Source organism: Asterias amurensis, chromosome 19 (assembly GCF_032118995.1).
Source record: "Asterias amurensis chromosome 19, ASM3211899v1".
Classification (NCBI taxonomy): domain Eukaryota; kingdom Metazoa; phylum Echinodermata; class Asteroidea; order Forcipulatida; family Asteriidae; genus Asterias; species Asterias amurensis.
The window spans coordinates 5830165-5847881 of record NC_092666.1 but is presented as its reverse complement, the minus strand read 5'-3'; the positions used below and the strand labels follow the sequence as shown (position 1 = coordinate 5847881).

At 36.2% G+C, this 17717-nt stretch overlaps 1 protein-coding gene across 1 annotated transcript in view; it reads right to left on the bottom strand.

Annotated features, from left to right (window-relative positions):
- Positions 1 to 15989, bottom strand: part of LOC139951511 (kielin/chordin-like protein) — a 47505-nt gene extending 31516 nt beyond the window's left edge. Inside the window, exon 1 of the mRNA XM_071950440.1 lies at positions 15919 to 15989. Coding sequence (XP_071806541.1) covers positions 15919 to 15972 — 54 coding nt within the window. The 5' untranslated portion in view covers positions 15973 to 15989. The remainder of the gene's footprint in view (positions 1 to 15918) is intronic.
- Positions 15990 to 17717: the final 1728 nt, after the last annotated feature.

Below are 17717 nucleotides of genomic sequence, written 5' to 3'. Positions count from 1 at the left end.
GTTTGAGATTTATTACGAATTTTGTGAGTTTGTGTTTTTGGTCAAAAATCCCCAAAAAATTGTGATGCCGGCATGGGTCGATTTTTCAGATTCGGGGTGAAAAATTTTTCGGTGAATTTATGCTTTCAAATGATACAGAAGATACTACTGAAGACATTTTATCAGTGCGGACTGGGTATATAAGCAAAAGTTAGAGATTTATTAAGAATTTTGTTAGTTTGTGTTTTTGGTCAAAAATCAACAAAAAATTGTGATGCCGGCATGGGTCGATTTTTCAGATTTGGGGTGAACAAATTTTCGGTGAATTTATGCTTTCAAATGATACAGAAGATACTACTGCAGACATTTTATCAGTGCGGACTGGGTAAATTAGCAAAAGTTTGAGATTTATTAAGAATTTTGTGAGTTTGTGTTTTTGGTCAAAAATTTAAAAAATCTGTGATGCCGGCATGGGTAAATTTTTCAGATTGGGGGTGAACAAATTTTCGGTGAATTTATGCTTTCAAATGATACAGAAGATACTACTGAAGACATTTTATCAGTGCGAACTGGGTATATAAGCAAAAGTTAGATATTTATTACGAATTTTGTGAGTTTGTGTTTTTGGTCAAAAATCCCCAAAAAATTGTGATGCCGGCATGGGTCGATTTTTCAGATTTGGGGTGAAAAATTTTTCAGTGAATTTATGCTTTCAAATGATACATAAGATACTACTGCAGACATTTTATCAGTGCGGACTGGGTATATAAGCAAAAGTTAGAGATTTATTACGAATTTTGTTAGTTTGTGTTTTTGGTCAAAAATCCCCAAAAAATTGTGATGCCGGCATGGGTCGATTTTTCAGATTTGGGGTGAACAAATTTTCGGTGAATTTATGCTTTGAAATGATACAGAAGATACTACTGCAGACATTTTATCAGTGCGGACTGGGTAAATTAGCAAAAGTTTGAGATTTATTAAGAATTTTGTGAGTTTGTGTTTTTGTTCAAAAATTTAAAAAATCTGTGATGCCGGCATGGGTAAATTTTTCAGATTTGGGGTGAACAAATTTTCGGTGAATTTATGCTTTCAAATGATACATAAGATACTACTGAAGACATTTTATCAGTGCAGACTGGGTATATAAGCAAAAGTTAGAGATTTATTAAGAATTTTGTGAGTTTGTGTTTTTGTTCAAAAATTTAAAAAATCTGTGATGCCGGATGGGTAAATTTTTTCAGATTTGGGGTGAACAAATTTTCGGTGAATTTATGCTTTCAAATGATACATAAGATACTACTGAAGACATTTTATCAGTGCGGACTGGGTAAATGAGCAAAAGTTAGAGATTTATTAAGAATTTTGTTAGTTTGTGTTTTTGGTCAAAAATCAACAAAAAATTGTGATGCCGGCATGGGTCGATTTTTCAGATTTGGGGTGAACAAATTTTCGGTGAATTTATGCTTTCAAATGATACAGAAGATACTACTGCAGACATTTTATCAGTGCGGACTGGTTAAATTAGCAAAAGTTTGAGATTTATTAAGAATTTTGTGAGTTTGTGTTTTTGGTCAAAAATTTAAAAAATCTGTGATGCCGGCATGGGTAAATTTTTCAGATTGGGGGTGAACAAATTTTCGGTGAATTTATGCTTTCAAATGATACATAAGATACTACTGAAGACATTTTATCAGTGCGGACTGGGTATATAAGCAAAAGTTAGAGATTTATTACGAAGTTTGTGAGTTGGTGTTTTTGGTCAAAAATCCCCAAAAAATTGTGATGCCGGCATGGGACGATTTTTCAGATTTGGGGTGAAAAATTTTTCGGTGAATTTATGCTTTCAAATGATACAGAAGATACTACTGAAGACATTTTATCAGTGCGGACTGGGTATATAAGCAAAAGATAGAGATTTATTAAGAATTTTGTTAGTTTGTGTTTTTGGTCAAAAATCCCCCAAAAATTGTGATGCCGGCATGGGTCGATTTTTCAGATTTGGGGTGAACAAATTTTCGGTGAATTTATGCTTTCAAATGATACATAAGATACTACTGAAGACATTTTATCAGTGCGGACTGGGTAAATTAGCAAAAGTTTCAGATTTATTAAGAATTTTGTGAGTTTGTGTTTTTGGTCAAAAATTTAATAAATCTGTGATGCCGGCATGGGTAAATTTTTCAGATTTGGGGTGAAAAATTTTTCGGTGAATTTATGCTTTCAAATGATACATAAGATACTACTGAAGACATTTTATCAGTGCGGACTGGGTAAATGAGCAAAAGTTAGAGATTTATTAAGAATTTTGTTAGTTTGTGTTTTTGGTCAAAAATCAACAAAAAATTGTGATGCCGGCATGGGTCGATTTTTCAGATTTGGGGTGAACAAATTTTCGGTGAATTTATGCTTTCAAATGATACAGAAGATACTACTGAAGACATTTTATCAGTGCGGGCTAGGTAAATTAGCAAAAGTTTGAGATTTATTAAGAATTTTGTGAGTTTGTGTTTTTGGTCAAAAGTTTTAAAAATCTGTGATGCCGGTATGGGTAAATTTTTCAGATTTGGTGTGAACAAATTTTCGGTGAATTTATGCTTTCAAATGATACATAAGATACTACTGAAGACATTTTATCAGTGCGGGCTGGGTATATAAGCAAAAGTTAGAGATTTATTACGAATTTTGTGAGTTTGTGTTTTTGGTCAAAAATCCCCAAAAAATTGTGATGCCGGCATGGGTCGATTTTTCAGATTTGGGGTGAAAAATTTTTCGGTGAATTTATGCTTTCAAATGATACAGAAGATACTACTGAAGACATTTTATCAGTGCGGACTGGGTATATAAGCAAAAGTTAGAGATTTATTAAGAATTTTGTTAGTTTGTGTTTTTGGTCAAAAATCAACAAAAAATTGTGATGCCGGCATGGGTCGATTTTTCAGATTTGGGGTGAACAAATTTTCGGTGAATTTATGCTTTCAAATGATACAGAAGATACTACTGCAGACATTTTATCAGTGCGGACTGGGTAAATTAGCAAAAGTTTGAGATTTATTAAGAATTTTGTGAGTTTGTGTTTTTGGTCAAAAATTTAAAAAATCTGTGATGCCGGCATGGGTAAATTTTTCAGATTGGGGGTGAACAAATTTTCGGTGAATTTATGCTTTCAAATGATACAGAAGATACTACTGAAGACATTTTATCAGTGCGGACTGGGTAAATTAGCAAAAGTTTGAGATTTATTAAGAATTTTGTGAGTTTGTGTTTTTGGTCAAAAATTTAAAAAATCTGTGATGCCGGCATGGGTAAATTTTTCAGATTGGGGGTGAACAAATTTTCGGTGAATTTATGCTTTCAAATGATACAGAAGATACTACTGCAGACATTTTATCAGTGCGGACTGGGTAAATTAGCAAAAGTTTGAGATTTATTAAGAATTTTGTGAGTTTGTGTTTTTGGTCAAAAATTTAAAAAATCTGTGATGCCGGCATGGGTAAATTTTTCCGATTTGGGGTGAACAATTTTTCGGTGAATTTATGCTTTCAAATGATACATAAGATACTACTGAAGACATTTTATCAGTGCGGACTGGGTATATAAGCAAAAGTTAGAGATTTATTACGAATTTTGTGAGTTTGTGTTTTTGGTCAAAAATCCCCCAAAAATTGTGATGCCGGCATGGGTCGATTTTTCAGATTTGGGGTGAACAAATTTTTCGGTGAATTTATGCTTTCAAATGATACAGAAGATACTACTGAAGACATTTTATCAGTGCGGACTGGGTAAATTAGCAAAAGTTTGAGATTTATTAAGAATTTTGTTAGTTTGTGTTTTTGGTCAAAAATCCCCCAAAAATTGTGATGCCGGCATGGGTCGATTTTTCAGATTTGGGGTGAACAAATTTTCGGTGAATTTATGCTTTCAAATGATACAGAAGATACTACTGCAGACATTTTATCAGTGCGGACTGGGTAAATTAGCAAAAGTTAGAGATTTATTAAGAATTTTGTTAGTTTGTGTTTTTGGTCAAAAATCCAAAAAAAATTGTGATGCCGGCATGGGTCGATTTTTCAGATTTGGGGTGAACAAATTTTCGGTGAATTTATGCTTTCAAATGATACAGAAGATACTACTGCAGACACTTTATCAGTGCGGACTGGGTAAATTAGCAAAAGTTTGAGATTTATTAAGAATTTTGTGAGTTTGTGTTTAATAATAATAATAATACAAGGTATTTATAAAGCGCTCTAACTAACAGGGGAAAGTACCACAGCGCTGTACACACAAAATAAACAAAGAGCAAAGAATAAATAAAAGCTAGCAAATCAGGTGAACAGGTGGGTTTTGAGAGATTTCTTGAAGGCTGCTAGTGAGCTAGAGTGGCGGATGCTGTGAGGTAAATCATTCCAGAGTTTGGGGGCAGCAGCGTGGAAGCTTTTTTCACCAGTAGTGGTGCGTGTTTTGGGGATGGCAAGTAGTCTGGTGTCAGTAGATGACCGGAGGTATCTGTTAGGTTTGTACAACTGAATGAGATCCGTTAGGTATGAAGGCACAGAGGCGGTATTGAGACATTTGAAGACCAGGGTAAGAATTTTAAAGTTGATACGGTTGGAGACTGTCAGCCAGTGAAGATCGTGAAGAATGGGAGTGACTCTGTCATATTTCTTGGCCTGGTAGATCAGTTTAGCTGCACGATTTTGGAGCCGTTGAAGGCGTTGACAGTCAACAGATGATATTCCATAGAGAAGAGAGTTAGCATAATCGAGACGAGACGTTACAAGGGCTCTAACAGCAGCATGGCATGTGGGCTTATCAATGTACATTCTTATCCGAGAAAGGTTGCGTAGACTGAAATTAACGGATCGGCAAATAGAAGTGACTTGGTCGGACATCCGCATGGCCTGGTCAAACTCCACTCCAAGATTTCTGATATTCGTGGAAGGCTGGATGATTTCGGAGTCTACTTGGAGGGAAACATCAGATAGCGAACTGAGACATCTACTGTTGGCACAGACAAAGAAATCAGTTTTGGAATCGTTGAGTTGAAGCATGTTGCTTAACATCCATTGTTTTATGTCCATTATACATTGCGACAATGTGGAAAGAGCTTGATTGATTTCACCAGGGTTGTTGGGATTAAATTGAATGTACAGCTGGGTATCGTCAGCATAGAAGTGATAGCGAATGTGCTCAAACCGTTCAATAATTGTGGCCAGGGGATAAGTAAATAGGGAAAACAGCTGAGGCCCTACCACAGAACCTTGTGGTAAACCAAACTCCAGTACCTGGGGGTCAGATAGCTCACTAGCAACCTTAACTCTATTAGTGCGACCAACAAGGTATGAATGAAACCACTGTTGAACATGACCTGTTAACCCAAAAACATTATATAATCTATCCAAGAGGGAAACATAATCAATGGTATCGAACGCCGCCGACAGATCCAGCAACACCACGAAGACAGCCTGCCGATCATCAAGAGCACGCATTATGTCACTCTTGATTCTCAGCAATGCCGTCTCACTGCTGTGGCCAGACCTGTAAGCAGACTGAAACTTCTGAAACAACATATTAGTACAAAGATGATCATTGATACGAGTTAAAGCAACCTTTTCAATCAGTTTCGATATAAATGCCAAGTTAGAAACCGGTCTATAGTTCTTGAGATTGTTCACGTCTAGCCCGGGCTTCTTTAGAATGGGAGATACTATGACTTCCTTGAGGCTCGATGGGAAGGAACCTGTGGCAAGCGAGCTATTGACGATTGAAACCAGAGCAGAGAGGAGAGTCCCGGTATTCAATTTCAACATCCATGTCGGGAGAGGGTCCAGGTCGCATGACTTGCTCGGTGCTTTGCTAATGAGTCTGAGGACCTCGTCCTCATCGGCAAGGGGGAAGTCAGAGAGTTGAGGTACTTGTACTAGGCAATCAGCATGCTGGAGTGAAACGGGTTCAGGGGTGTGGGTGAGTGAACACATGATGTTAGATCTTATTTTGGCAACTTTGTCTTTGAAGAAAGTTGCAAACCGGTTGCTCAATGTTTTCAAGGGTTGGCCAGATGGAAGGGGAGGAGCCCCTTTGTTTAACAATGAGTTGATAGTTTGAAACACCGCTTTTGTATCGGCAGATGAAAGATGGGCCTTGAAGTACTTCGACTTTTCATGACGTATGAGCTTTGTAAGTGAGTTGATCTGACTCACATACGCATGGTGGTCATCAGGATGTCTGGTTTTACGCCATTTTCTCTCAAGTTGTCTGCGGTTGCGTCTTGCGAGGTGAATGTCATTCGTATACCAAGGTTGCTGTTGTTTAAACCTGCGTGTCCTTATCTTGACGGGGCAGTGAGCATCAAGAACACCGAGGACAGCGTTGTCATAAAATAAAAGTTGATCACTGGGGCAACTGTCGTATGGAAACAGCTGAAAAGACCGGGTAAGATCATTGGTGAATGAATCAGTGTCGAGGGTGCGGTAGTTCCTAACCTTCGATTGTACCAACTGTCGAGTAGGTTTGGCATGGTCAATGATGCATACAATAACATGATGATCCGAGTAGAGATTATTGACACTGTAACAGTTTTGCACGAGGGTATCCGCTTGACGCGATATCACAAGGTCAAGGGTGTGACCATATTTGTGGGTGGCTCCATAGACATGTTGCTGTAGGTCATGGTCGACAAGCAGTGTGAGAAATTGAGCAACTTCAGGTTTACTTGGGATATCGAGGTGCAGATTGAAGTCCCCTAGTATCAGGTGATTGCCGGAGAGGGGTGAGATCTCAGCCAGAAAATCGTTGAACTCCGACAAAAACTGTGGTGTATTCAGACCGTTCTTTGCGGAGGGGGGCGGTCTGTAGATTGCAAACAACCGAAGCTGTTTAGTAGGATTGGTGATGCAGGCAAGTTCGAATGATTGAGCTGATGATATGTTGGACTCAGCGAAGGATAAGTTGAGAGATGCCTTGCTGAAGATTGCGATTCCACCTCCAAACGTTTCACTGTTACGTGACTTGCTAAGGCAGACGTAACCCGGAGGTGTGGCCTCGCCAATTATCGCACAATCCTCCTTTCTGAGCCATGATTCTGTAATGACCATGATGTCAACGTCATGTTCAAGTATATAGTCACATGTGAGGATAGCCTTATTCCTGACAGAGTTAGCATTCGAGAGGTGCACGTTAAGTTTAGTGTAGGTCTCACGGGCAATAGGCGTCAAGTTATTCATGTTAGCACCGGGCTGACTAACATGTACACTGATATGTACATCAGGTGTAGAACTGATGCTCGGTATATGATATATTTCCAATGGAGAAAGTTTGGAAGTTACCTGGTTTCGATGCAGTTTGTTACGTCTTATATGGCGTCCAGCTCGCCTACTCCAGTACCGGAAAATACCGAGATCTTTGAGGGTGTTGTACACTGGCGGTGGTATCTCCAATTTGCGGGTATCTTGGTATCTAATGGCAAGCATTTCAGCATGGTTGTACTGCAAGGTGGTGTCAGTAGGTGGTGGCTCCATAGAATTTGGGTGTTGACGCGTGTAAGTCCCATTCATGATAAGGGGCTGAGTGTCATCATCTATTGATACTGTCATTTGCATATGAATGTTTTTGGTCAAAAATTTAATAAATCTGTGATGCTGGCATGGGTAAATTTTTCAGATTTGGGGTGAACACATTTTCGGTGAATTTATGCTTTCAAATGATACAGAAGATACTACTGAAGACATTTAATCAGTGCGGACTGGGTAAATGAGCAAAAGTTAGAGATTTATTAAGAATTTTGTTAGTTTGTGTTTTTGGTCAAAAATCAACAAAAAATTGTGATGCCGGCCTGGGTCGATTTTTCAGATTTGGGGTGAACAAATTTTCGGTGAAATAATGCTTTCAAATGATACAGAAGATACTACTGAAGACATTTTATCAGTGCGGACTGGGTAAATTAGCAAAAGTTTGAGATTTATTAAGAATTTTGTGAGTTTGTGTTTTTGTTCAAAAATTTAAAAAATCTGTGATGCCGGCATGGGTAAATTTTTCAGATTTGGGGTGAACAAATTTTCGGTGAATTTATGCTTTCAAATGATACAGAAGATACTACTGCAGACATTTTATCAGTGCGGAATGGGTAAATTAGCAAAAGTTGGAGATTTATTAAGAATTTTGTGAGTTTGTGTTTTTGGTCAAAAATTTAAAAAATCTGTGATGCCGGCATGGGTAAATTTTTCAGATTTGGGGTGAACACATTTTTGGGTGAATTTATGCTTTCAAATGATACACAAGATACTACTGAAGACATTTTATCAGTGAGGACTGGGTATATAAGCAAAAGTTAGAGATTTATTACGAATTTTGTGAGTTTGTGTTTTTGGTCAAAAATCCCCAAAAAATTGTGATGCCGGCATGGGTCGATTTTTCAGATTTGGGGTGAAAAATTTTTCGGTGAATTTATGCTTTCAAATGATACATAAGATACTACTGAAGACATTTTATCAGTGCGGACTGGGTAAATGAGCAAAAGTTAGAGATTTATTAAGAATTTTGTTAGTTTGTGTTTTTGGTCAAAAATCCCCAAAAAATTGTGATGGGTCGATTTTTCAGATTTGGGGTGAACAAATTTTCGGTGAATTTATGCTTTCAAATGATACAGAAGATACTACTGCAGACATTTTATCAGTGCGGACTGGGTAAATTAGCAAAAGTTAGAGATTTATTAAGAATTTAGTGAGTTTGTGTTTTTGGTCAAAAATCCCCCAAAAATTGTGATGCCGGCATGGGTCGATTTTTCAGATTTGGGGTGAACAAATTTTCGGTGAATTTATGCTTTCAAATGATACAGAAGATACTACTGAAGACATTTTATCAGTGCGGACTGGGTAAATTAGCAAAAGTTTGAGATTCATTAAGAATTTTGTGAGTTTGTGTTTTTGGTCAAAAATTTAAAAAATCTGTGATGCCGGCATGGGTAAATTTTTCAGATTTGGGGTGAACAAATTTTCGGTGAATTTATGCTTTCAAATGATACATAAGATACTACTGAAGACATTTTATCAGTGCGGACTGGGTATATAAGCAAAAGTTAGAGATTTATTACGAATTTTGTGAGTTTGTGTTTTTGGTCAAAAATCCCCCAAAAATTGTGATGCCGGCATGGGTCGATTTTTCAGATTTGGGGTGAACAAATTTTCGGTGAATTTATGCTTTCAAATGATACAGAAGATACTACTGAAGACATTTTATCAGTGCGGACTGGGTAAATTAGCAAAAGTTTGAGATTTATTAAGAATTTAGTGAGTGTGTGTTTTTGGTCAAAAATTTAAAAAATCTGTGATGCCAACATGGGTAAATTTTTCAGATTTGGGGTGAACAAATTTTCGGTGAATTTATGCTTTCAAATGATACAGAAGATACTACTGAAGACATTTTATCAGTGCGGACTGGCTATATAAGCAAAAGTTAGAGATTTATTACGAATTTTGTGAGTTTGTGTTTTTAGTCAAAAATCCCCCAAAAATTGTGATGCCGGCATGGGTCGATTTTTCAGATTTGGGTTGAAAAATTTTTCAGTGAATTTATGCTTTCAAATGATACAGAAGATACTACTGAAGACATTTTATCAGTGCGGACTGGGTATATAAGCAAAAGTTAGAGATTAATTAAGAATTTTGTTAGTTTGTGTTTTTGGTCAAAAATCAACAAAAAAATTGTGATGCCGGCATGGGTCGATTTTTCAGATTTGGGGTGAACAAATTTTCGGTGAATTTATGCTTTCAAATAATACAGAAGATACTACTGCAGACATTTTATCAGTGCGGACTGGGTAAATTAGCAAAAGTTTGAGATTTATTAAGAATTTTGTGAGTTTGTGTTTTTGGTCAAAAATTTAAAAAATCTGTGATGCCGGCATGGGTAAATTTTTCCGATTTGGGGTGAACAATTTTTCGGTGAATTTATGCTTTCAAATGATACATAAGATACTACTGAAGACATTTTATCAGTGCGGACTGGGTATATAAGCAAAAGTTAGAGATTTATTACGAATTTTGTGAGTTTGTGTTTTTGGTCAAAAATCCCCCAAAAATTGTGATGCCGGCATGGGTCAATTTTTCAGATTTGGGGTGAACAAATTTTCGGTGAATTTATGCTTTCAATTGATACAGAAGATACTACTGAAGACATTTTATCAGTGCGGACTGGGTAAATTAGCAAAAGTTTGAGATTTATTAAGAATTTTGTGAGTTTGTGTTTTTGTTCAAAAATTTAAAAAATCTGTGATGCCAACATGGGTTAGTTTTTCAGATTTGGGGTGAACAAATTTTCGGTGAATTTATGCTTTCAAATGATACATAAGATACTACTGAAGACATTTTATCAGTGCGGACTGGGTAAATTAGCAAAAGTTTGAGATTTATTAAGAATTTTGTGAGTTTGTGTTTTTGTTCAAAAATTTAAAAAATCTGTGATGCCAACATGGGTTAGTTTTTCAGATTTGGGGTGAACAAATTTTCGGTGAATTTATGCTTTCAAATGATACATAAGATACTACTGAAGACATTTTATCAGTGCGGACTGGGTATATAAGCAAAAGTTAGAGATTTATTACGAATTTTGTGAGTTTGTGTTTTTGGTCAAAAATCCCCAAAAAATTGTGATGCCGGCACGGGTCGATTTTTAAGATTTGGGGTGAAATTTTTTTTTGTGAATTTATGCTTTCAAATGATACAGAAGATACTACTGAAGACATTTTATCAGAGCGGACTGGGTATATAAGCAAAAGTTGGAGATTTATTAAGAATTTAGTGAGTTTGTGTTTTTGGTCAAAAATCCAAAAAAATCTGTGATGCCGGCATGGGTCGATTTTTCAGATTTGAGATGAACAAATTTTCGGTGAATTTATGCTTTCAAATGATACAGAAGATACTACTGAAGACATTTTATCAGTGCGGACTGGGTAAATGAGCAAAAGTTATAGATTTATTACGAATTTTGTGAGTTTGTGTTTTTGGTCAAAAATCCCCCAAAAAATTGTGATGCCGGCATGGGTCGATTTTTCAGATTTGGGGTGAATTTTTTTTGTGAATTTATGCTTTTAAATGATACAGAAGATACTTCTGAAGACATTTTATCAGTGCAGACTGGCTATATAAGCAAAATTTAGAGATTTATTACGAATTTTGTGAGTTTGTGTTTTTGGTCAAAAATCCCCAAAAAATTGTGATGCCGGCATGGGTCGATTTTTCAGATTTGGGGTGAAATTTTTTTTGTGAATTTATGCTTTCAAATGATACAGAAGATACTACTGAAGACATTTTATCAGTGCGGACGGGGTATATAAGCAAAAGTTAGAGATTTATTAAGAATTTAGTGAGTTTGTGTTTTTGGTCAAAAATCCAAAAAAATCTGTGATGCCGGCATGGGTCGATTTTTCAGATTTGAGATGAACAAATTTTCGGTGAGTTTATGCTTTCAAATGATACACAAGATACTACTGAAGACATTTTATCAGTGCGGACTGGGTAAATGAGCAAAAGTTGGAGATTTATTAAAAATTTAGTGAGTTTGTGTTTTTGGTCAAAAATCCAAAAAAATCTGTGATGCCGGCATGGGTCGATTTTTCAGATTTGAGGTGAACAAATTTTCGGTGAATTTATGCTTTCAAATGATACAGAAGATACTACTGAAGACATTTTATCAGTGCGGACTGGGTATATAAGCAAAAGTTAGAGATTTATTACGAATTTTGTGAGTTTGTGTTTTTGGTCAAAAATCCCCAAAAAATTGTGATGCCGGCATGGGTCGATTTTTCAGATTTGGGGTGAAATTTTTTTGGGTGAATTTATGCTTTCAAATGATACAGAAGATACTACTGAAGACATTTTATCAGTGCGGACTGGGTATATAAGCAAAAGTTAGAGATTTATTAAGAATTTAGTGAGTTTGTGTTTTGGTCAAAAATCCAAAAAAATCTGTGATGCCGGCATGGGTCGATTTTTCAGATTTGAGATGAACAAATTTTCGGTGATTTTATGCTTTCAAATGATACAGAAGATACTACTGAAGACATTTTATCAGTGCGGACTAGGTATATAAGCAAAAGTTAGAGATTTATTACGAATTTTGTGAGTTTGTGTTTTTGGTCAAAAATCCAAAAAAAATTGTGATGCCGGCATGGGTCGATTTTTCAGATTTGGGATGAACAAATTTTCGGTGAATTTATGCTTTCAAATGATACAGAAGATACTACTGAAGACATTTTATCAGTGCGGACTGGGTAAATGAGCAAAAGTTTGAGATTTATTAAGAATTTAGTGAGTTTGTGTTTTTGGTCAAAAATCCAAACAAATCTGTGATGCCGGCATGGGTCGATTTTTCAGATTTGGGGTGAACAAATTTTCGGTGAATTTATGCTTTCAAATGATACAGAAGATACTACTGAAGACATTTTATCAGTGCGGACTGGGTATATAAGCAAAAGTTAGAGATTTATTACGAATTTTGTGAGTTTGTGTTTTTGGTCAAAAATCCCCAAAAAATTGTGATGCCGGCATGGGTCCATTTTTCAGATTTGGGTTGAACAAATTTTCGGTGAATTTATGCTTTCGAATGATACAGAAGATACTACTGGAGACATTTTATCAGTGCGGACTGGGTAAATTAGCAAAAGTTTGAGATTTATTAAGAATTTAGTGAGTTTGTGTTTTTGGTCAAAAATCCAAAAACATCTGTGATGCCGGCATGGGTCGATTTTTCAGATTTGGGATGAACAAATTTTCGGTGAATTTAAGCTTTCAAATGATACAGAAGATACTACTGCAGACGTTTTATCAGTACGGACTGGGTATATAAGAAAAATTTAGAGATTTATTACGAATTTTGTGAGTTTGTGTTTTTGGTCAAAAATCCAAAAAAAATTGTGATGCCGGCATGGGTCGATTTTTCAGATTTGGGATGAACAAATTTTCGGTGAATTTATGCTTTCAAATGATACAGAAGATACTACTGAAGACATTTTATCAGTGCGGACTGGGTAAATGAGCAAAAGTTTGAGATTTATTAAGAATTTAGTGAGTTTGTGTTTTTGGTCAAAAATCCAAACAAATCTGTGATGCCGGCATGGGTCGATTTTTCAGATTTGGGGTGAACAAATTTTCGGTGAATTTATGCTTTCAAATGATACAGAAGATACTACTGAAGACATTTTATCAGTGCGGACTGGGTATATAAGCAAAAGTTAGAGATTTATTACGAATTGTGTGAGTTTGTGTTTTTGGTCAAAAATCCCCAAAAAATTGTGATGCCGGCATGGGTCGATTTTTCATATTTGGGGTGAAATTTTTTTTTGTGAATTTATGCTTTCAAATGATACAGAAGATACTACTGAAGACATTTTATCAGTGCGGACTGGGTATATAAGCAAAAGTTAGAGATTTATTACGAATTTTGTGAGTTTGTGTTTTTGGTCAAAAATCCCCCAAAAATTGTGATGCCGGCATGGGTCCATTTTTCAGATTTGGGTTGAACAAATTTTCGGTGAATTTATGCTTTCGAATGATACAGAAGATACTACTGGAGACATTTTATCAGTGCGGACTGGGTAAATTAGCAAAAGTTTGAGATTTATTAAGAATTTAGTGAGTTTGTGTTTTTGGTCAAAAATCCAAAAACATCTGTGATGCCGGCATGGGTCGATTTTTCAGATTTGGGATGAACAAATTTTCGGTGAATTTAAGCTTTCAAATGATACAGAAGATACTACTGCAGACGTTTTATCAGTACGGACTGGGTATATAAGCAAAAGTTAGAGATTTATTACGAATTTTGTGAGTTTGTGTTTTTGGTCAAAAATCCAAAAAAAATTGTGATACCGGCATGGGTCGATTTTTCAGATTTGGGGTGAAATTTTTTTTTGTGAATTTATGCTTTCAAATGATACAGAAGATACTACTGAAGACATTTTATCAGTGCGGACTGGGTATATAAGAAAAATTTAGAGATTTATTACGAATTTTGTGAGTTTGTGTTTTTGGTCAAAAATCCAAAAAAAATTGTGATGCCGGCATGGGTCGATTTTTCAGATTTGGGGTGAACAAATTTTCGGTGAATTTATGCTTTCAAATGAAACAGAACATACTACTGAAGACATTTTATCAGTGCGGACTGGGTAAATGAGCAAAAGTTTGAGATTTATTAAGAATTTAGTGAGTTTGTGTTTTTGGTCAAAAATCAAAAAAAATCTGTGATGCCGGCATAGGTCGATTTTTCAGATTTGGGGTGAACAAATTTTCGGTGAATTTATGCTTTCAAATGATACAGAAGATACTACTGAAGACATTTTATCAGTGCGGACTGGGTATATAAGCAAAAGTTAGAGATTTATTACGAATTTTGTGAGTTTGTGTTTTTGGTCAAAAATCCAAAAAAAATTATGATGCCGGCGTGGGTCGATTCTCAGATTTGGGGTGAACAAATTTTCGGTGAATTTATGCTTTCAAATGATACAGAAGATACTACTGAAGACATTTTATCAGTGCGGACTGGGTAAATGAGCAAAAGTTTGAGATTCATTACGAATTTTGTGAGTTTGTGTTTTTGGTCAAAAATCCTCCAAAAATTGTGATGCCGGCATGGGTCGATTTTTCAGATTTGAGGTGAACAAATTTTCGGTGAATTTATGCTTTCAAATGATACAGAAGATACTACTGAAGACATTTTATCAGTGCGGACTGGGTATATAAGCAAAAGTTTTCGAGATTTGTTAAGAATTTTGTGAGTTTGTGTTTTTGGCCAAAAATCCAAACAAATCTGTGATGCCGGCATGGGTCGATTTTCCCAGAATTGGGGAGAAAAAAAATTCTGTGTTTTTTTGCTTTCGAACGATACAGAAGATACTACTGAACACATTTTATCAATGCGGAAGCGAAAGTTTTAGATTTTTAAAGAATTTTGTGAGTTTGTGTTTTCGGTCAAAAATCCAAAGAAATCTGTGATGCTGGCATGGGTCGATTTTTCAGATTTCAAATCTTTTCTGATGATTTTAAGGTTCAAAATGATACAGACATTTTTTTCACCCCCAAAATTTTGGTGATTTTCTGCTTTCAAATGATACAGAAGATACTACTGAACACATTTCATCAGTTGAGACTGGGTAAACAACCAAAATGTTTAGATTTATTGAGGATTTTGTGAGTTTGGATTTTTGGTCCAAAATGAAAAAAATCGACCATACCGGTATGGTCAAATTTTCAGATTTGGGGTTAAAAAATATCTGATGATATTATGGTTCCAAATGATACAGAACAGACTACCGGAGACATTTTATCAGTTGAGACTGGGTAAACAACCAAAATTTTAAGATTTATTGAGAATTTTGTGAGTTAGGATTTTTGGTTCAAAATGAACAAAATCGACCATACCGGTATGGTCAAATTTTAAGATTTGGGGGTCAAAAAAGTTTTGATGATTTTATTGTTCCAATTGATACAGAACGGACTACTGAAGGCATTTGATCAGTTGAGACTGGGTAAACAACAAAAATGTTTAGATTTATTGAGAATTTCGTGAGTTTTGATTTTTGGTCCAAAATGAACAAACTTGGTCGTAAAACTTTCATCTATCATCGCTGATTTTAAAAGCGTATAGCGTTTAGGAGGCCCAAAATTTTAGACCCCTTTAAGGCTCACAGGGATGCCTTTAATGGTTTCTTGAAGTAAGTCTTTGACATTTTCCAATAAGGCAATAGGGGAATTCAATAGTCCCAGTGTCCATTTTACAAAGACATGACTACGACTAGGAGACCTAACGTAAGACTAGTCCTACACCTAGGAGATACACAAAACGTGTGGCTAGTCCTAAGTTAGAATGAGTAGCTCGTCCTAACGCAAGATAAGTCTAGTCTTAACTCTTTGTGAAATCCACCAAAGGTCTTTTCAATAAGAAATTCAAGCCTACCTTCCATCCTGAATGAGCCAACTGGGGGATCGCGTTGTCAGATCTTTGCCACATCACATTCTATCTCAAAACCTCGTTTCTTATCCATCATGTACATATAAAAACCGTTGCACTGCTTCTTCTTCTTGTTCTTCTTCTTCTTCGATGGCATCTTTCTATCGAGGAAATAACACTCCACAGGCAGTACAGCAAATGTGATGAGAAAAGAAGAGAAATTTGACAACTTGTTGCAGTTCTCACACTCACATGATATACCGGGTTGTCTACAACGGAAGTTGTTTCGTACACAAGCTACTCATGGGGTCGAACATTTTGGATACGAAACCAAGTTGTTCTTTTGGTATTTAATGATGGAGCGTGTGGACTGTGTTATTGCAACAACACAACAAAGAGGGCGCTATGCTAGTTAATGGTGGTAGTTTGCACTACACACAGACTTTATGATTGGTCTGTTTTAAACCAAATTAGAGCAGGTACATTGCGCGTAAGTTAATAACATAGATATATTATTTTAGTTCTGTATCTATGGTTAATAACCAAATTAGACCAGGGCCCATTTTCATAGCGCTGCTTAGCGGCCGATTTTTTGCTTACTGTGCAATTTCTATTTCATAGCGCTGCCAACCATAAGCACACGAAAGGGTATGCTAATCTTCCGGTGCTTACCGCACGAACATAAATGACATCACAATGCAAATCCACGGTAAACACGCAATAATGGCAGCCCGTTTTTTTCTGCTAACCTGTGAAATACACTAAGGCTTAAGCAAAATTTTCTGCTACAGAAAGCACGCAAACTTGCTTACCGTTAACAATGCTATGTCAGATTTTTGGCCGATTTGACCCAACAATATTGATTTAAAATTCAATTTTAAGGTATTTTGATGGGGGTCGAGAAAGTTACAAGCTTTCGTCCGAGCCGTGCTCGTAAAAGTCCGCCAATTATTAGTAGCAGTGATAAAGTGGTCAAAATTAGTTTTTATCGAGATCCCGACAATATCACGTAACCAATTCTTATGTGTTTTATAATAAACGTTTTCAATATTTTTTTCTCATGGTTCCTGACCATTAAAAGTAAAAGTTAAACTTTTTTTCGTCAGAGCGGGTGATACTCTCTGAAATGCCATTCACTAAAAAAAAAAAAAAACAATATCTATTTTCTAATGTTTGTGGCAAAAAATCTGACATAGCATCTTTAAGCAGCGCTAGGAAATTGGGTCCAGTTACAACACCCAAACTACTGTTACCCCTGGGTCTAATTTGGTTATTAACTAAACGCGCAACTTCCTTTCCATGAACTTTGATCGGGAGGTTACTGCGCAACCAGCCAATCAAGGTTCAAAGAAAGGAAGTTATTCCTTTTCACTGTTTATGGAAACAGAAACTAGATGACGACGTAGAGCTATATATCTTGACTAGAGCGCTAACATGCTAAATTAAGCACAGAGTAAAATTCTGAAATTGTGACAAATCACTCTGCCGATGTCGATTATAATTATATGCAGTTTCCGCGTCGTTGTACCTAAGACAAGCCCCGTTTTCAAGATGATTCGGTTTCTATTTAGTTGCAAATATTTGTGGTCAGTGATCTTCATTAGTATATCATGATGTCCTGGCAAGGACATTGTGTAAGGCGTTGAGGATAAAAATTTACTTCCATAAAGTGTGAAAATAAACATGATTTCCTCATATCTTTCTGCACAAAACTAGGCACATGTACACCGCAGCAGTGGCGCGCAGTGCTCAACACCAGTGCGCCGCCCGGTGCGCGCCTGGATAGACCTTATGCACATGACGTC